The sequence below is a fragment of the Squalius cephalus genome, assembly GCF_949319135.1.
Source record: "Squalius cephalus genome assembly, chromosome: 1".
NCBI lineage: Eukaryota > Metazoa > Chordata > Actinopteri > Cypriniformes > Leuciscidae > Squalius > Squalius cephalus.
In genome coordinates, this window is record NC_137122.1 from 7,620,167 (window position 1) to 7,637,146 (window position 16,980).

The 16,980-nt window shown below is 35.7% G+C and overlaps 1 protein-coding gene and 1 pseudogene across 4 annotated transcripts; both read left to right on the plus strand.

Moving 5' to 3' along the window:
* Positions 1-1,022: 1,022 nt before the first annotated feature.
* Positions 1,023-7,307, plus strand: LOC307166490 (uncharacterized protein). 3 transcript variants are annotated; one of them, XM_079884891.1, is made up of 4 exons: positions 1,023-1,056; positions 1,245-1,329; positions 4,403-4,472; positions 4,561-7,278. In XM_079884891.1, exon 4 carries the CDS (start codon positions 4,627-4,629, stop codon positions 6,277-6,279), a length of 1,653 nt encoding a protein of 550 aa, XP_079741017.1. In that variant the 5' UTR covers positions 1,023-1,056; positions 1,245-1,329; positions 4,403-4,472; positions 4,561-4,626; the 3' UTR covers positions 6,280-7,278. The 3 variants fall into 3 exon arrangements, with proteins under 3 accessions (XP_079741017.1, XP_079741018.1, XP_079741019.1); XM_079884892.1 differs by having other exon boundaries at positions 1,030-1,130; positions 4,561-7,307; XM_079884893.1 differs by lacking the exons at positions 1,023-1,056; positions 1,245-1,329 and having other exon boundaries at positions 2,983-4,472.
* A 4,991-nt stretch (positions 7,308-12,298) lies between these two features.
* On the plus strand, positions 12,299-16,030 carry LOC307166702 (GTPase IMAP family member 8-like; annotated as a pseudogene). The gene is made up of 3 exons (XR_013824043.1): positions 12,299-12,955; positions 13,113-13,794; positions 15,961-16,030. The product of XR_013824043.1 is annotated as a GTPase IMAP family member 8-like (transcript).
* The last annotated feature ends 950 nt before the right edge of the window (positions 16,031-16,980 follow it).

Sequence of the window (16,980 nt, forward strand, 5' to 3'; positions counted from 1 at the left end):
TCTATTTTGTAACTATTTTAAGTATAACTATAACCATGTTGTCAATAAACCCTTTCAATTACAAATAATGTGTTAACTAGTTTTGATTTGGTATTGACTTGATATATAGTATAATAGGGCTATCTATTGCAATACAGTATTGTCACTCTCTATAGCAACGCTCTCCCATATATTAATCTATTGTAACTGCGCTTATTTCCGTCGTTGGTATAAGTGGCAGTGGGTGGAATATACAAGAAATGTACAGTTTTCTACCATCTTGCTAATAACGTTTCTTTAGTCATACGGCAGTCTTGCAGCTTGAACCACTGCAGGAATCCACCCTTACATTTCCCTTACAAATCGATCTCCTATGTCAATTTGCAAGGCATATTAAAATCTCACAACTTTAAAGAGTTCATACAAACACTGGTTGTCTTTTCTTTACAGATTTTTTAGGATTAGTCCAATTTTCTTTTCGTCCTGTATTTGTGAGGTTTAAATGGATTGCACAAGAATATTATATATATATATATATATATATATATATATATATATATATATATATATATATACATATATACTGTATTTATATTTTTTTTTTACATATGTATATTTATCACATTATACTTCGTATTATACTACCTTTGCATAAAATTACCAAAAAACGAGTTAACGTTGCTTCGCAGATGTTTCTAATACAGCAGCTGTATTAATGGTAAAGTGGACATCATATCACATCATATATTGTTTATCTTATATAGAGATGAGTTGGCCATGAACCTTACACTAATTATCAAAGGTATGAATCCATACCTGAAATTTATGCAAATACATACCCGGATCTGGCAAGAGTTTACACTCAAAACAGTAAATTAGTGCATGATTACAAAAGAAAACAAACATGTTCACTTTCTGATAGATCACATGATTTCAAGGAACACGGATATTATTTAAATATGTCTATATACACAGACTTTGTTTCCTTGTTTATACTGTACATGTCTATATAAAGACCAGCAGATAACATTTGTTTTCCATTTGGACTTCAGGAGACTGAGCGACATCAACACTCAGGTTTGTCTTTTTTGCTTTAGACAGTTTTATCAGTTTGTTTAATTAAACTCAAGCATGGTGTAAAATAGCATGGTGTAAGTTATCTTTTATTTCTTTATGTTTTTAACAGTTCATATACCTTATTTTACCATAACTTGATTTTATGTCATGTAAATTGCCTGTTGATTATTTTAAACATGTGAATACAGCAGAAGAATTCAAGAAAACAAGACACATCTCTTATAGTTCCAGCAGAAGAACACAGTTTGCTGTTTGGAACACACATTTTCTCAGGTTTGACTTTTTTCACATTTACATTTTTGTTATTTCATTTTTTCTAAAAAACATTTAATCATTTCTAATTCATGCGTGATGTGGGAATGTTTTAAATTTTTTTGGCTATTCAGAATGTAGCCTGTCTTTTATGATGTGTGTGTGTGTCTCACGCAGGTTATAGGCAGATTAGTGATTGTAAAATGCTCAATGTGGAGGCGCTGAACGTGCTTTAATGCATTAGACTGTAATGTTGGAGGATACACCTCATCGATGCAGCAAGCAGATTAGCCCAGAACGAGCCCATTTATATAGTGTTGTGTCGTGTTTGAGAAGCTCGTTCAATAAGGATGATTAAAGTGGGATAAAGGACAGTTTTTCCCCCTGTGGATTGCATTAGCTTCTGGAGTAACATACTGGGAATGCCACGAGAACTGTGAGTGTATATAAAGTACAAATTTGCTACGTTATTGCAGCGTTAAGTGCTCAACTGGACTGATCACGTGTGTTTGAGTTTTCTGCACGTGTTGTACGTGAGGTAGAAACCATTGCAGAACCGAAGCACCAGAACCGGAAGTGAAGGGGCGGGGCTTAAACAGTCATAGTTGCACTACCCATAGAGAGCCTAAGTCTCTCCCCTTCCGGTGGACCACCATGGGACCTTATTTCGGAAAAATATTGTATTGTCAATGGCGAGAGACAACAAATATTTTGATCTTGTTTGAATTGTGCCCTGAATTACACATATGATGTTTGTCAATTTAAAATATACATTTTAAAGTCAAGAAAGTCGCAGTTTGATGTAAAACTGTTGAGGTATAAGACTGTGAAAATACGTAATTACAAAGACAGACCCAAAAGGCGCACATGTGACGTCATACCTTTGCTCTCAATGAGATCTCAATGAAGTCTTACGGTATAATCGTAACGTTACGCCGTCATGCCTGAGTGTTTTGTACCAGACTGCACACATACGTACATAGTGCGAGACGAGAGATGTAGTTCATTGAGCGATTTTCAGATAAAACTAAATGTTACTCTTCTGTTTTATGACAAACTGCGACTTTCTTGACTTTCATAATTATCTGTTAAATTGACAAACATCATATGTGTAGTTCAGGGCACAGTTCAGACGGAATAAAAAGATAAGTTGTCTCTCGCCATTGACTACCATACATATTTTTTCCGAAATAAGGTCCCATGAGCCGGAAGCGGAGGGGAGGGACTTAGGCTCTCTATACACACATAATTTTCTATTGTTAAAGCTACACTGTGTAACTTTTTTAGTTGATTCTTAGCAAAAAACACTTAGTTCTTTCAAAAATATATGTGTTCATTAATGTATATATTTGCTTCTTTCAAGTAATAAAGTATTCTCGTAAGTTTATAATCTTCCATTGAAAGTACATACGGGTGAGGGGTTCGAATGCCGGTCGCCATGTTGCCCCTCCATCTTGAAACTACATTAGCCAAAGAGGGACATACCTGTAAATTCAAGCTTCGCCTTTCACGCTTTACACTCAGTGACACAGAGACGAATGCGAGGGGGAGATTACTCGTGACTGCGGCAGATTTGAAAGATTGCTGATGGAGGATCACGCCTATTTTCGAGGACATGTAAGAGTCGCCTAGGAAGCGAAAGAGAGAATTAAAACGTCAACGCGACAGGCAAATCAGCAAGACCAAAGTCAATACTGGAGTAACTTTTCCCAGATGGAAAGAGCTCATGAGGAGCAAATATTTTAAAACAGACGCCGAAGTTGCCTGCTTTCTTCTCGACAGGTAATTCAGCCTATGTGTGTAAATTCAAAGTTTTATAGTTGCTTGTCTAACCATAGCATGGTTGTGCATAACGCCAGAACGACCTCTAGTATAACTTGCGTTACTTTTCCTCACGTCAATGGTGAAAATGTATTGTTTACCTTGTAACATAAATCTGTGCTGCGACGGATCACAGGTGATAGTTTTAAAGACGCAACTGGACGAAGTCGAACTGGAAGCCATGTTAATCTTGGAATAATACGGCCACCGTAGGAGTTAAAACGCCCTTGAAATTGAAAGGAACAGAAACTAATATTCACTGGGTAGTCATATACAATTTCACCGCTAGATGGGGGAAAATATCACACAGTGTAGCTTTAAATATAAGCCGTTTCCACATGGATTTTGATCTGATCTATGTCTACAATATTTAACAACAATACTTTTTTTAATACTTTTAAATAGTTAATTTTCTGTGCATATATGCATAAGATATCATGATGTACAATGAGGATTTTTTTAATTACCATGTTAATGGATAATATAAACATAGTTCATGTTAGTTCATGATACTTTAACCATGTAATTTTGAAAAATATTAATAAACGTGTAAGTAAAATGTCTCCCTAATTGACTGTATTATGTGATAATATTATTTCCTTATATAGCCTATGTTCATGTTGCTGCCCTGGAAAAATTCACTGCATCCACTGTTCGATTAACGCTGGGTTCTTTGAGAAGCTGAACAAGGTTAACTTTCCCTCACAAGCATAACACAGTGGAACATTCAGTGGAAAATGAATATAAATGTTTGTCAGGTCACGAAAACACTGGATCCAATTGCAAATAAAAATAAGGTTTATTTAGAAACAGTAAGAGAACAAGACAAGGCAGGTTGGAGTGAAGTCTCAGGTCGGCAGTGCAGAGACTGCAGTGGGCTGATAACAATCCTAGAAGACCCAAACCGCTGAAGGAAACAACGGCGAGAAGCAAACCCGGGCAAATCGTCCTGTGCTGAGGCACTGAAGGCAGGATAGTACGAAAGAACTGAAACAGGAACTGGATAGATGAACTGGATAGATGAACTGGATAGATGAACTGGATAGATGAACTGGATAGATGAACTGGATAGACAGCGAGACACAGAGAACCAGTAACAACGATCTGACAATGAACATGACAAACACAAGACTACATATAGGATCCATAAACGAGATGCACCTGCCGCTGATCTGATTGCTCGTCATAGGCAATCAGACCAGAACAGTACTGCTTTTGGTCTTAAGTCTAAAGTTGTTCTGCTTTGATACATAATATGTTTGTGTTTGTGTAGGACAGAAGAACTGAAGTGAAATCAGAGCAGCAGAAGTTTCTGTTTATCTGACAGATTACAGACTGTTGACGTGAGTAAATATTCCCCTGTCTTCTGAATGAAATGAAGTCTTGAAATTGAGGAGAATTTTGAAACAAAGTTATTTTTTTCTTTTCCAGAAGCACACTTTTTTTTTTTATCCCGGCCTTGAAGACCTTGTGTTTTAGCTCTACATCTGTCTTAAGATGCGTGAAAACCAAAGCAATCCTAAATCTTCTGGAAGGAATAAAAATGCTTCCAGGAAAGAGGAAGAAAAGGATGTCCCACTAGGTGACATAGTTGAGAATGTATCATCATATTTTAAAAAGTTTTCTCAGTTTAAAAAATATGAAAAAGATATTAAAAAGAAATATAAAAAGTATTATGATGAACCACTGCCTGAATGCTGGCCAGATAAGTTCATCAACAGAGCTTGGAGAAAAACACAAACAATGTACACATTCTCAGGAAGAAGAAAATGCTGGTCTCTTGCTATATTATTCCAGGTGATGAAAAGAAGTCATGGTTATGATGAGAGAGAAAGAGAAGCACAGTCTGATGTGAAGAAGGAGAGACAGCAGTCTGGAGGAGATTCCAGTGCTAATCCTAATAAACCAGTCCATAATCCCAGTGCTAATAAACCTGTCTACATACGCATCCCATTCTCAGAGATGATTAACGGCAAAGAATGCTATAGATCAGATACAGTTGCAGAGGACAATAAAAACAAGACCTCAGAAACAGATGAAAATGACAATGAAAACAAGACCTCAGAAACAGATGAAAAGGACAATGAAAACAAGACCTCAGAAACAGATGAAAATGATATCATTGGAAGCCCTAAGAATAAAGAATATAAATTAATAGACAAAGTTCCTTCACCTACTCAAATACTCCAAAATCAGTTTTACATTACGTTATATAACAATCAAACCAGGAATGCTGCATGGGTGTATGAGATATTGAACAAGAGTACTCTAGCTAATAATATAGCTGAAAATAAAGCTGATAATAAAGTTACTCAGTGTAAATCCTTTAAAAAGGATGAATCAGTTCATGAAGAGTTCCAGGCACCTGATGGAGAGAAACCGTATTCGGGTACGGGATACGACCGAGGTCATCTTGCTGCGGCTGCCAATCACAGATGGTGTCAGCAAGCCTATGAAGACACTTATTTGCTGAGCAACGCTGTACCACAGCAGAGTAACTTTAACTCTGGCATCTGGCTAACGTTGGAGAAACTTTGTCGGAAAATAGCTGAGGAAGACAAAGACTGCAACGTCCATGTGTACACTGGACCACTTTACCTATCAAATGATAGAGAGTCAGCGGGTAATAATGATGAAAATAAAAGCAAAGAGGTGATGAACAAGGTGTGCTATGATGAAAAGAATGCTCCAACGAAAAGAAAAATGCCTAAGGAAAACATTGATGCAAATGAAAGCGAAAAGGTTAATAAGGATATAAATAAAAGCAAAAAGCGTGTGGAATATGAGTTTGTAGGAGGGAAAGCAGTGCCAACTCACTTGTTCAAGGTGATAATTGTGGAGAAAAAGGACGGCGAAGTACTAGCACCAGAATGCTATAAGATACCCAATGAATCGCCCAATCCTATCACTGACGTGGACAATAAGAGATTGAAAACATCGACCATAGATAAATATCGAAGTAAACTGAAAACCTACAAAGAGGCAATTAAAGATATTCAGAGCTTCTCTGGGCTGATCTTCGAAGAAAGCAAAATCAAAGAGGAAATAACGGACGAAACATGGAAAGTGAAATGGAGAAACAAAGACTGGATAGTAGTCAAAGTCAGCGGCTCATACACTGATCACAGTGATCGTGCTGTATTACACTGAACACAGCGAGTCGCGTTTGATCGTCCCTTACGGGTGTGTGTTTGGATGGACTGATCATCTGAAGACGAGAAGAGGGAACGCGTGTTTGACCATACATGTGCAAGTGTCCTTGAAACTTTTCATTGTTATTATTACTACTACTTTTTATACCCCAGTGCCAGAACCCAAGAAAACATCAATTTATTCAAAGAGGATTTAATGAAACAAGACTGGGGCAAAGTGTACGTAGATAACGTGAATGAAGCCTATGATTCATTTTTGACTGTTGTAACATCACTTTATGAAAAAAATTGCCCTGTAGTAAAGAAAGAAGTAAAACCGAAATCTGATGAAAAACCCTGGCTAACTAATGGAATATTAAATGCATGTAAGAAGAAAAATGTATTATATAAAGATTTCTTAAAGAAGAGGACAAAAGAAGCAGAAAATAAATATAAGATATATAAAAACAAACTAACCAGAATCATGAGAAGCAATAAAAAGAATTATTATAGTAAACTACTGGAGGACAACAGAAGCAATATAAGAAACACTTGGAAAGTGCTGAATGAAATTATCAAGAATAAAAAAGGCAAAACAGGAGACACTAACTATTTTCTGACAAGAAACAATATAGAAGTTAAGGACATGACCTTAGCTGCAAATGAATTTAATGATTTTTTTGTTGGAGTTGGTCCAGGTTTGGCTGAGGGGTTTGCAAAGACTGGCAGTATAAATGATGTGCTAAGCAAGAATGTAAATATTAATGAATCTATGTTTGTTAGGGAAACTGATGAAAAAGAAATTATAGAGACTGTTAAAACATTTAAGGGTAAAAAGTCAACTGACTGGAATGGTATTGACATGTTCATCATAAAAAGTATTATTGGTTGTGTTGTTAAACCTCTAATGCATGTATGTAATCAATCTCTGAAAACTGGAGTCTTTCCAGAAAAAATGAAAATGGCAAAAGTGATACCAATATATAAGGCTGGTGAAAAACATACACTTTCAAACTACAGACCTGTTTCACTGCTCTCTCAATTTTCAAAAATATTAGAAAAAATATTCTCTAAAAGGCTCGATAACTTCATTATTAAACATAATATACTGTGTGATCAGCAATATGGTTTCAGGACTAATAGGACAACTTCACATGCACTTATCCAATTTGTGGAAGAAATAACAACAGCAATAGAACAAAAAAAATATGCAGTAGGGATATTCTTGGATCTTAAGAAAGCATTTGATACAGTAGACCACAATTTCTTGATTATGAAATTGCACAACTATGGAATTAGAGGGACTGCACTTTCCTGGTTAAATAGCTATTTACATAATCGACAACAATATGTTGAATTGCAAAACCATATTTCACAGTCAAAGAAAATTACCTGTGGGGTCCCCCAGGGGTCAGTGTTGGGACCATTGTTGTTTAACTTGTATATTAATAATGTATGGGAGGTGTCAAAAACACTGAAAACCATTTTATTTGCTGATGATACTAATTTAATCTGTTCTGGGGAAAATCTGGAGCAACTCTTGGATAAAGTGGAAAATGAATTACAAAAGATGAAGAGCTGGTGTGATGCAAATAAACTAACATTGAACTTAAGTAAAACTAAATTTATAATTTTTGGTAATCGTGCCACAACTTTAAACAAAAAGCTTATGATAAATGATATTGAAATAGAAAGAGTTAAAGAACTGAAATTTCTAGGAGTAATAATCGATGAAAAATTATGTTGGAAGCCACATATACATTATATTAAGGCTAAAATATCCAAATCAATTGCTATATTGTATAAAATCAATTACTTATTAAATCAACAAACATTGTACATGTTGTATTGTTCCTTCATACTTCCATACATTACTTACTGTCTGGAGGTATGGGGAAACACTTACAAAACCAACACTGAACCAATATTTATCCTACAAAAGAGAGCCTTAAGAATTGTAAATAAAACCACCTATAGAGCACCAACTACTCCACTATTTATTAAGTTAAAAGCACTAAAATTCAGAGATATTGTTGACTTCAAAACTGCACAAATTATGTATAAAGTAAATAATCACCAGCTATCGAACAGTATACAAGGGTTGTTTCAAATGAGAGAGAGCAAATATCACTTAAGAGGAATATTTGTATTGAAAAAGAAACTTATAAGAACAAATTCTAAATATCACTGCATCACAAACAAAGGAGTTAATGTATGGAACAGCTGCAGTGAAGAGATGAAATCAAGTTTGACAATGAGTAATTTTAAAAGACTATTTAAACTAAATATATTAAACAAATATGAAAAGGACTTAAGGTGATAGTATAGTATACAGGTTCATTGGTCTATATATTAAGTCTAGTATGGAGAAGTTATTATTTGATTTGATAGATGGCAATGAAGAAGATAGATGAAAAAAAAAAAAATGAAAAAAAAAAGGGAATGTGTGCATATGCATATATGTATGCATCGGTATCTATGTGAATGCATGGGTTTATGTGTATAAGAGGTAGGTAGATGTATACGGTGTATGTAAAGATGTATGTATAAGAGAAGCATCAAATTGTTTTGTATTTAACTAAAGGATAAAGAAAAAAGAAATGGGGTAGGACCTGAAAAGTTTGTTATGAACTTCTTCCTACTCCTTTTGAACATGGGAATTTCTAATTTGAATTATTTACAATAATTTTGGAAGATTGTGCTGAGAAGTACATGACTTTATTTGGCTGTTATTTTAATTTTAATTGTATATATGTATTCATGTTTGTATATTTTTTTATTTTTTTACATGTTCAAATAAACTACTACTAACTAACTACTAACTAACTAACTATAAATGCACAACAAATACCACAGAAAAGCAGCGGTCGTGTGTGTTCAACATGCTCCAATATTGAGTAAAACACATCCCATGTGGAGACATGAAGACAGTGCAAACTGTACAGTTCTGTAAAGTACAGGATACTTTGAAGAAGCTAAAATATAACCGTTTTGATTTATTTCACCTTTTTTAGTTCTTACATAACTCCTATTTTTCCTATTTATAGTTGTTATTCTTAGTCTATAATTCTTAAATGTGGAAAAACATAATGAGTTTCCAAATGTGTATCTGAGTGAACAGCATTCAATGAGAAAATTATAGATATTTGCTCATGTTTCTATCGTATAGTTATCTATTTTTGCAATGATTCGGTATTTGTTTTGCAAGACAATATAAGGAGGTGATGGAGAAAACGTCTCGGTTACTGATGTAACCCTCGTTCCCTGAAGGAGGGAATGGGAGACTTTACGACGAACGTGAGCGACTGAAAGGGAAGCAAATACTGATTTTGTTCTTGTCTTGATATGTCTATTTTACAGTATACATTACATTACAGACATATTGTTTTGGATATTATTTTAGTCATTGATTAACACCTTTTTCTAATGCTTTAATATTTGTTGTTGTTATATTGTATATTTCATGTATGTTTAGTAATGATTTCACAATATTGTTTGTAGACACAATCACAGCAATAAAGTATCTGACACTGACATTGAATTGAAACAAACACTCTCAATCAGATTTAAAACAAAATGATCTATTGTTAAGACCCATTATTGCTTAATACTTTCCTGAGAATATTGTTGGAGTGATTAGACATCAACTGCACTGACCGTGGATCAGATCATGTTTTTAGAGACAGATAAACCTGTGTCCAGCAGATCTGCACTCGAACTCTCACTGATGACCTTTGAACTTCCGCTTCCTAAAGCTAAAAGCTACACCGTTCTCTCAGGTTTCCCTGACCGATTCCTCTTGATGTTTGATATAAAGAGTGTGATTTATTACTGGTTTGTGTGGTGTATTTGTTTTCTTAAAAGTGTTCCATACTATTATATTGTTATATTGAAAATGCTTAATTTCCATTACATTTAAAGTTGCAACCACTTCTATTAAATTTGTTGGTTGCAATTGTGCTATTAATTACTTTAATTAATGAATCCTCCAAATAATTAATGATTGTTTTTCCAACCTTGAAACAGAAATTTAAAAAGGTAGTATACACATACAAACAATAGACAAAAATGTCATCAGTCGTGTACTTGCCCTCTCCGTATGGCAATGAAGGAAGGATAGCTGGCAGAGTGCAAGAGTATCGAATTACATTCGTGTACCGTATGACGAGCGGTTACAAGCGGTTACGAGCGGTACATTTCGTAAACGAGCGGTTTGTGTGAGAAAACGAACAGTATTTATATCATTTATACCTCTTGTACACAGCCACGTCCAAGTGATCTGAGGGCGCGCGTGCTTCCTCGTGTGCGCGTGTTCTGGCTTAGTCTGCGCAAGCGCCGGAAAGTGCCGGACATGATCTCGAATGTGTACAAGAGGTAAAAACGATATAAATACTGTTCGTTTTCTCACACAAACCGCTTGTTTCGTGTCTTAGGCCATCAATGTGTACTTATGATGGGGAATTGTTTCATTTGGACTTCTCTGTGCATGCTCTTTCAGATAGTGACCATAGACCTGCATTATTAAAAAATATGGCATAATTTAATCATTGTACTCTGAAAAAAATATAGAAAAGATGTAATTTATTAAAAGTGCATTATTATATTGGTCTAATTGAAAACCATGTTGTTCAGTTTAACTAAAAGCAAATTGCAGTCCACATAGAAGAATTGAGAATAAACGGACTAACAAAATTCTTCAAAAGTGAAAATTCGAGCTAATTGATTTTGTTTATTGTGAAATTAAGTTGTAAAAAGACAAAAAAATATACATTGACCCACATTAACATTTTAGTTTATGTCTAAAGAAAATATATTGATTAACTATGGTATGGCCTTTATAATAAATCATCTGTTTACATTATACAAAGATTTTTGTTTTTTGGAATATAAATATTTTTATCAAAATCAAAATATAAGATTTGAAGTAAACCAGAAATATAATTTAATATTTTTTTTAAAAAAAGTTGGTCCAAAGTATTATTATTTTTTCTCTGTGAAGGTCAGAAAAAAAAAAAAAGAAAAAAAAAACACACTTCATAACTATATTAACGTATTACATCATTATTTTATTGCTAGACTAATGCCTCGTTTAAAAGGCTAAGCTTTAATGACGCTGGTGCCCTCTGCTGGATATTTAATTTGTTGCACTTTAGGATATACATATTATTTCTGAATCACCTGACTATCATTCCTGTAATTTCTTTGGTTTAGATTGGGAGAACTGAATTAAAAAAAAAGAAATGTGTTCATGCCCAGACATGCAACTATGTTGCTAAATCCCGCAGCAGTTTTGTAGCTGATCTGGTCCAATTTCTAGCAGATTTTTGTTCATACTGTGTGCGTACATCTTAAAAGTAGCCTAAGTAGTTAAATACTCTTTCATGTATATATTGGTAGATTTAGTTGCTGCTACATGACATTTAAGGGATAATAATGTATATTGTACACTTATTACAACAATTTATTTATGTATTTTACCACATAATTACGGGGACATGAATTGAGATTAATGTTTTAAATCTTACATATTTGTAAATTAATTTTGCACAGCGTACAAAACAATCGTCCAGACAAGATGATCACAACAATATTATCGAACTCTGTAAAAAATAAATCAACTCTAATTTAATTTTCAATACAATCAAAAACGGAGACACAAGACGGCAGGTTGTATTTGAATGAAACGAGAGAGCAGTTGTGACACATGGATGTGCGCTGTGTTATAATGCGTTGCTATTGACAACGGTCATTATAAGGAAGGAAATGCCACAGAATATAATCTTGCTTTAAAAAGTGCATAGAGCAGCTGGTTTTATTTGTTGTTTGTTGATTTTCAAATATAAAACTTGTTGAAATGTTTTCAGTGTGAGCATCAGTTATTTTTGAACACTTTCATCTTGTTTTGTTTATTGTTGAACAAAACCATGATAATACTGATAATCACAATAATTTTGGTCACTATTATCATGATATAAAATGTTCATACCGTCCCATCCCTAATCTGACCTGATGTCTTATTTCATATTTTTATTTCAGAGATGTCGGAGATCAGCTCCAGTCCAGATGATCCGGTGATCCGGGTTCTTCTGATAGGCAGGACGGGTTCTGGGAAAAGCTCATCTGGAAACACTTTACTGGGAGAAAATAAGTTTAAAATCCACAAACGTAAGAAAAAACATGAAGTTGAAGTGTGTGAGGGTAAAACACAGATTGGAGAGAAGCAGGTGTGTGTGATTGATTGCCCAGATCTACTGGATCCAGATCTGAATAAAGAGAAGCTGGAGAAGATGAAGGATCAGCTGATCTCGGGATGTTCATCAGGACTCAGTGCAGTTCTGCTCACCGTTCCTCTAGACTAGAGGAACCTGTGGGAAATGAGGAGGAGGTCCTGGATTATATTAAAGGTTTATTAGGTCCTGAAGTTCAGAAGTACATCATAATTCTGTTCACACGAGGAGATGAACTGGAGGATCTGGATCAGACCATTGATGAACATCTACAAGATCATGAGGATCTCAAGCGACTGGTGACTGAATGTGGAGGAAACTTTCACTGTTTCAATAACAAGTGTAAACATGGTGATCAAGTCCCAGAACTACTGCAGAAGATTGAAGGAATGATGATGAAGAACGGAGGGAAATTTATCATGGCCCAAATGAGGAGGAGTGACAGCAAGGGCAATCTCGATATCAACTGTAAGATGATTTGCTGTTGAAAATTAATTCAGTACATGCAAGTTATTCATTGAGTGTGTAAGGCACTTATATTTCTCATGCTTAGAGCATCGTCATATTAACAATACTGAGATTTAATTATGCAGTGCATTGATGTGGTTTGATGTTTCTGTTGTAGTTTCATCAGAAGATCCAGATCAGATTCAGATCAGACTGGTTCTGCTGGGGAAAACTGGATGTGGGAAAAGTGCCACTGGAAACACCATCATCGGCAGAAACCTGTTTAAATCTACAGCCATTTCAGACTCTGTGACGAAACAGTGTCAGTCAGAAATTACAGTGAGTTTTGGTAAAGAGATCTCGGTGGTCGACACTCCTGGACTTTATGATAATAAACTCAGTGAAGATGAGATTAAAACTGAAATAGTGAAATGCATAATGTTATCCTCTCCTGGACCACACGCTTTCATTATCGTCATTAGAGTGGGTCGATTCACTGAGGAGGAGAAAAACACAATACAGCAGCTCAAAGAAGTGTTCGGAGAACAGATACTAAAATACACCATGATCATCTTCACCCATAAAGACCAGTTAGAGAAGGAGAATAAAACCATTGAAGAGTTTCTACAGGAAAGTGATCCAGATCTTCAATCCCTCATACAGAGCTGTGGAAACAGGTTCTTCTGTTTAGATAATGAGTCTGCCAGTTCCCCACAGTTCAAAGATCTGATCGGAAAAATAGAGAAGATGGTGGCAGAAAATGGGGGGACACACTTCACCAATGACACCAAACACATTCAGGAGATTGTGAATCAGAAAATGGTTGGGAAAGTGGAGCATTCAGATTCAGCGGAAGTCAAGTCAAGTCAAGTCAAGTCAAGTCAACTTTATTTATATAGCGCTTTTCACAATACAGATTGTATCAAAGCAGCTTCACAGTATTAAATAAAATAGTACATCAGTGTTAGTTTCTAGTGTAAAACGTCCACGTTTGGTAATGCTGATCAATAGTATTGTTGATTGATTAATTAAATTAAGTATCCCCAACTGAGCAAGCCAAAGGCAACAGTGGCAAGGAACCGAAAAACTCCATCAGGTGACCTAATGGAGAAAAAAAAAACCTTGGGAGAACCCAGGCTCAGTCGGGGGCCAGTTCTCCTCTGGCGCTTATGAACTAGAGACCGGATTTAACTGTAAGATTAAAAATATTATATAAATGCCTGGCTGAAGAGATGCATCTTTAATCTAGTTTTAAACTGGGAGAGCGAGTCTGAGCAACGAACAGTATCAGGAAGGCTATTCCAGAGTTTTGGAGCTAAATGTGAAAATGCTCTCCCTCCTTTGGTTGATCTGGATATCCTAGGTATGACCAAAAGCCTTGAATTTAGTGATCTTAAAGAGCGCGATGGATTATAGGGCGATAGAAGATCCGTTAAATAGACTGGAGCTAAGCCGTTTAGGGCTTTATAAGTCAGTAGCAATACCTTGTAATTAATACGGAACTTTATAGGAAACCAATGCAGTGATGATAAAATCGGTGTTATATGATCATATTTTCTTGATCTAGTAAGAACTCTAGCGGCTGCATTTTGGACTAACTGTAGCTTGTTAATTGAGGATGCAGGACAACCGGCTAATAAAGCATTACATTAATCTAGTCTCGAGGTCATGAATGCATGAACTAACTTTTCTGCATCAGAAACTGATAGCATATTGCGTAGCTTAGCAATGTTTCTAAGGTGGAAAAAGGCTTTTTTTGTAACATATGAAATATGATTTTCAAAAGACAGGTTGCAGTCTAGTATAACACCCAGGTCTTTTACTGTAGCGGATAAAGTAACAGGACATCCTACTATGTTAAGGTTGTATTGTGAGAGGTTTTGTGGGTGGTTTTTTGAACCGATGATTAGTACCTCTGTCTTGTCTGGATTTAATAAAAGAAAATTGCGCGTCATCCAATCTTTTATATCTTTAACACACTCTGTCAATTTGGATAATTTAGCGTTTTCATCCGGCCGTGATGAAATATAGATTTGAGTGTCATCAGCATAACAATGGAAACTAATTCCATGTTTCCTTATAATATTTCCAGGTGGCAGCATATATATTGAGAATAACAGAGGGCCTAACACAGATCCCTGCGGCACTCCATAGTTTACTGGAGTTATGATCGATTTTTCTCCATTTAAATAGACAAAATGGTAGCGGTCAGATAAGTATGATCTGAACCAGCTTAATGCTTGTCCTTGAACACCAGTATAATTTTGTAGTCGATCTAAGAGTATTGTGTGATCTATAGTATCGAACGCAGCACTAAGATCAAGTAAAACTAATATTGAGATACAGCCTTGGTCAGAAGCTAAAAGTAAATCATTTGTGATTTTAACGAGCACAGTTTCAGTGCTATGGTCCGGCCTGAATCCAGACTGAAACTTTTCATAGGTGTCATTTTCTTGCAAGAAAGAGCCCAGTTGGGCAGACACAACTTTTTCTAGTATTTTAGACATAAAAGGAAGATTTGAAATGGGTCTATAATTTGCTAGGTTATTTGGGTCTAATTGTGGTTTCTTAATGAGAGGTTTTATAACTGACAGTTTAAATGTTCTTGGAACATGACCTAAAGATAAAGACGAGTTAATAATATTGAGGAGAGGCTCTTCCACTATCGGTAGCACTTCTTTCAATAGTTTAGTTGGTATGGGATCTAATAAACATGTTGTTGTTTTAGAGGAAGTGATTCAGTGGTTAATGAACCGTTTTTATTAACCGTTAAAATATGAACCGATGTTTTTATTACCTTAGAAAGACATTTCTATCTACATACACCACGGGTCCCCTTACATTGAAATGTTTTCTACAGTAGCCCTAAACGGACAAGCGCGTTTCATCACTATGTTGTTCTTCATGCAAAGAAGCTAGCTAAAATCAGTGAATAAAACACTGACACAATGATGAACAAGTAGCAATAACATATTGTTTTACTGAACAATTAAGTAAACATAATTTCTTCATTTATCTTTGTAAAGTAACCTCATTGCTTACTGGCTACTCCCTGCCGTCTCAGAGGACGACATCTTTTCCTGTCGGCCACCGTAACTTCTGTTGGTTGCAATTCGCAACCTCACCACTAGATGCGGCTAAAATTTACAAAATGCACCTTTAACAGTTCATCTAAAATGACCAAAATGAAGAAAACACTATATTTGATTTTTGGCTAATTATAAAACATGCTGGTGACGTTCTAAATGCTTTTTGCGTAGTTCCTTATACTTGTTTTATGAAATGAAGTTTATTTTGTGGCTTAAAATAATTACATGGTGCTCAGAGACATGTTTGGCTTGGCAAATTCGTTGCTAAAAAAATGTTGAAAAAATTCATGAAATCATTACTACTAAACTGTAACGGAATATTTTGTTCAGGTGACGCTTGTTTATTTGTTAGTATAGCCACGGTGTTAAATAAAAACCTAGGATTGTTTTGGTAACATTCATCATGTTTACTGTGGCAAGCAGGACGAGGCTGACGGCCGCGGGAGAACGGCAAGAGGCCGGTGGTGTCAGTAATGACACCACTACAAGATTCTTAATACGAGTATTAGTAGACTGTTAGGGTAGTTAAAAACTTACTTACATCTGTTATGGAGCATCAAAATCAGATTGGCTCGGACAGGCTGTGCGCCTCTAGAAAGATATTCAGTTTGGGTCCAAGTCTCAGACTTGCTGGAACTAGCATGATAAACCTGACAGTATGTGTTTACACTGACCAGACTGGGAAGTTATGTACTTACTTTGGTGCCCAGTCAAGAGCTTGATTGCCACTGTAAACACAAACAAAATACCTACATTTATCATGTCGTTCCAAACCCATAAGACTCCCGTTCATCCTCAATGCCAAAAATTGAGCGTCAGCGTCAATTCTGGCAGGCCAGGTAGTCAAGACCATAGATATCATATAAAGGCTAGATGTCTCGTCCGCGCTGCTGGCCAATGGAGCTCGACATCCGCACACGGCGGCCATCTTAAGACAGGGTGCTCGCTCACTCATAA

What these genes read in the sequence shown, in the direction of transcription:
- LOC307166490 (XM_079884891.1), top strand. Translation starts at nt 4,627, where the DNA reads ATGCGTGAAAACCAAAGCAATCCTAAATCTTCTGGAAGGAATAAAAAT.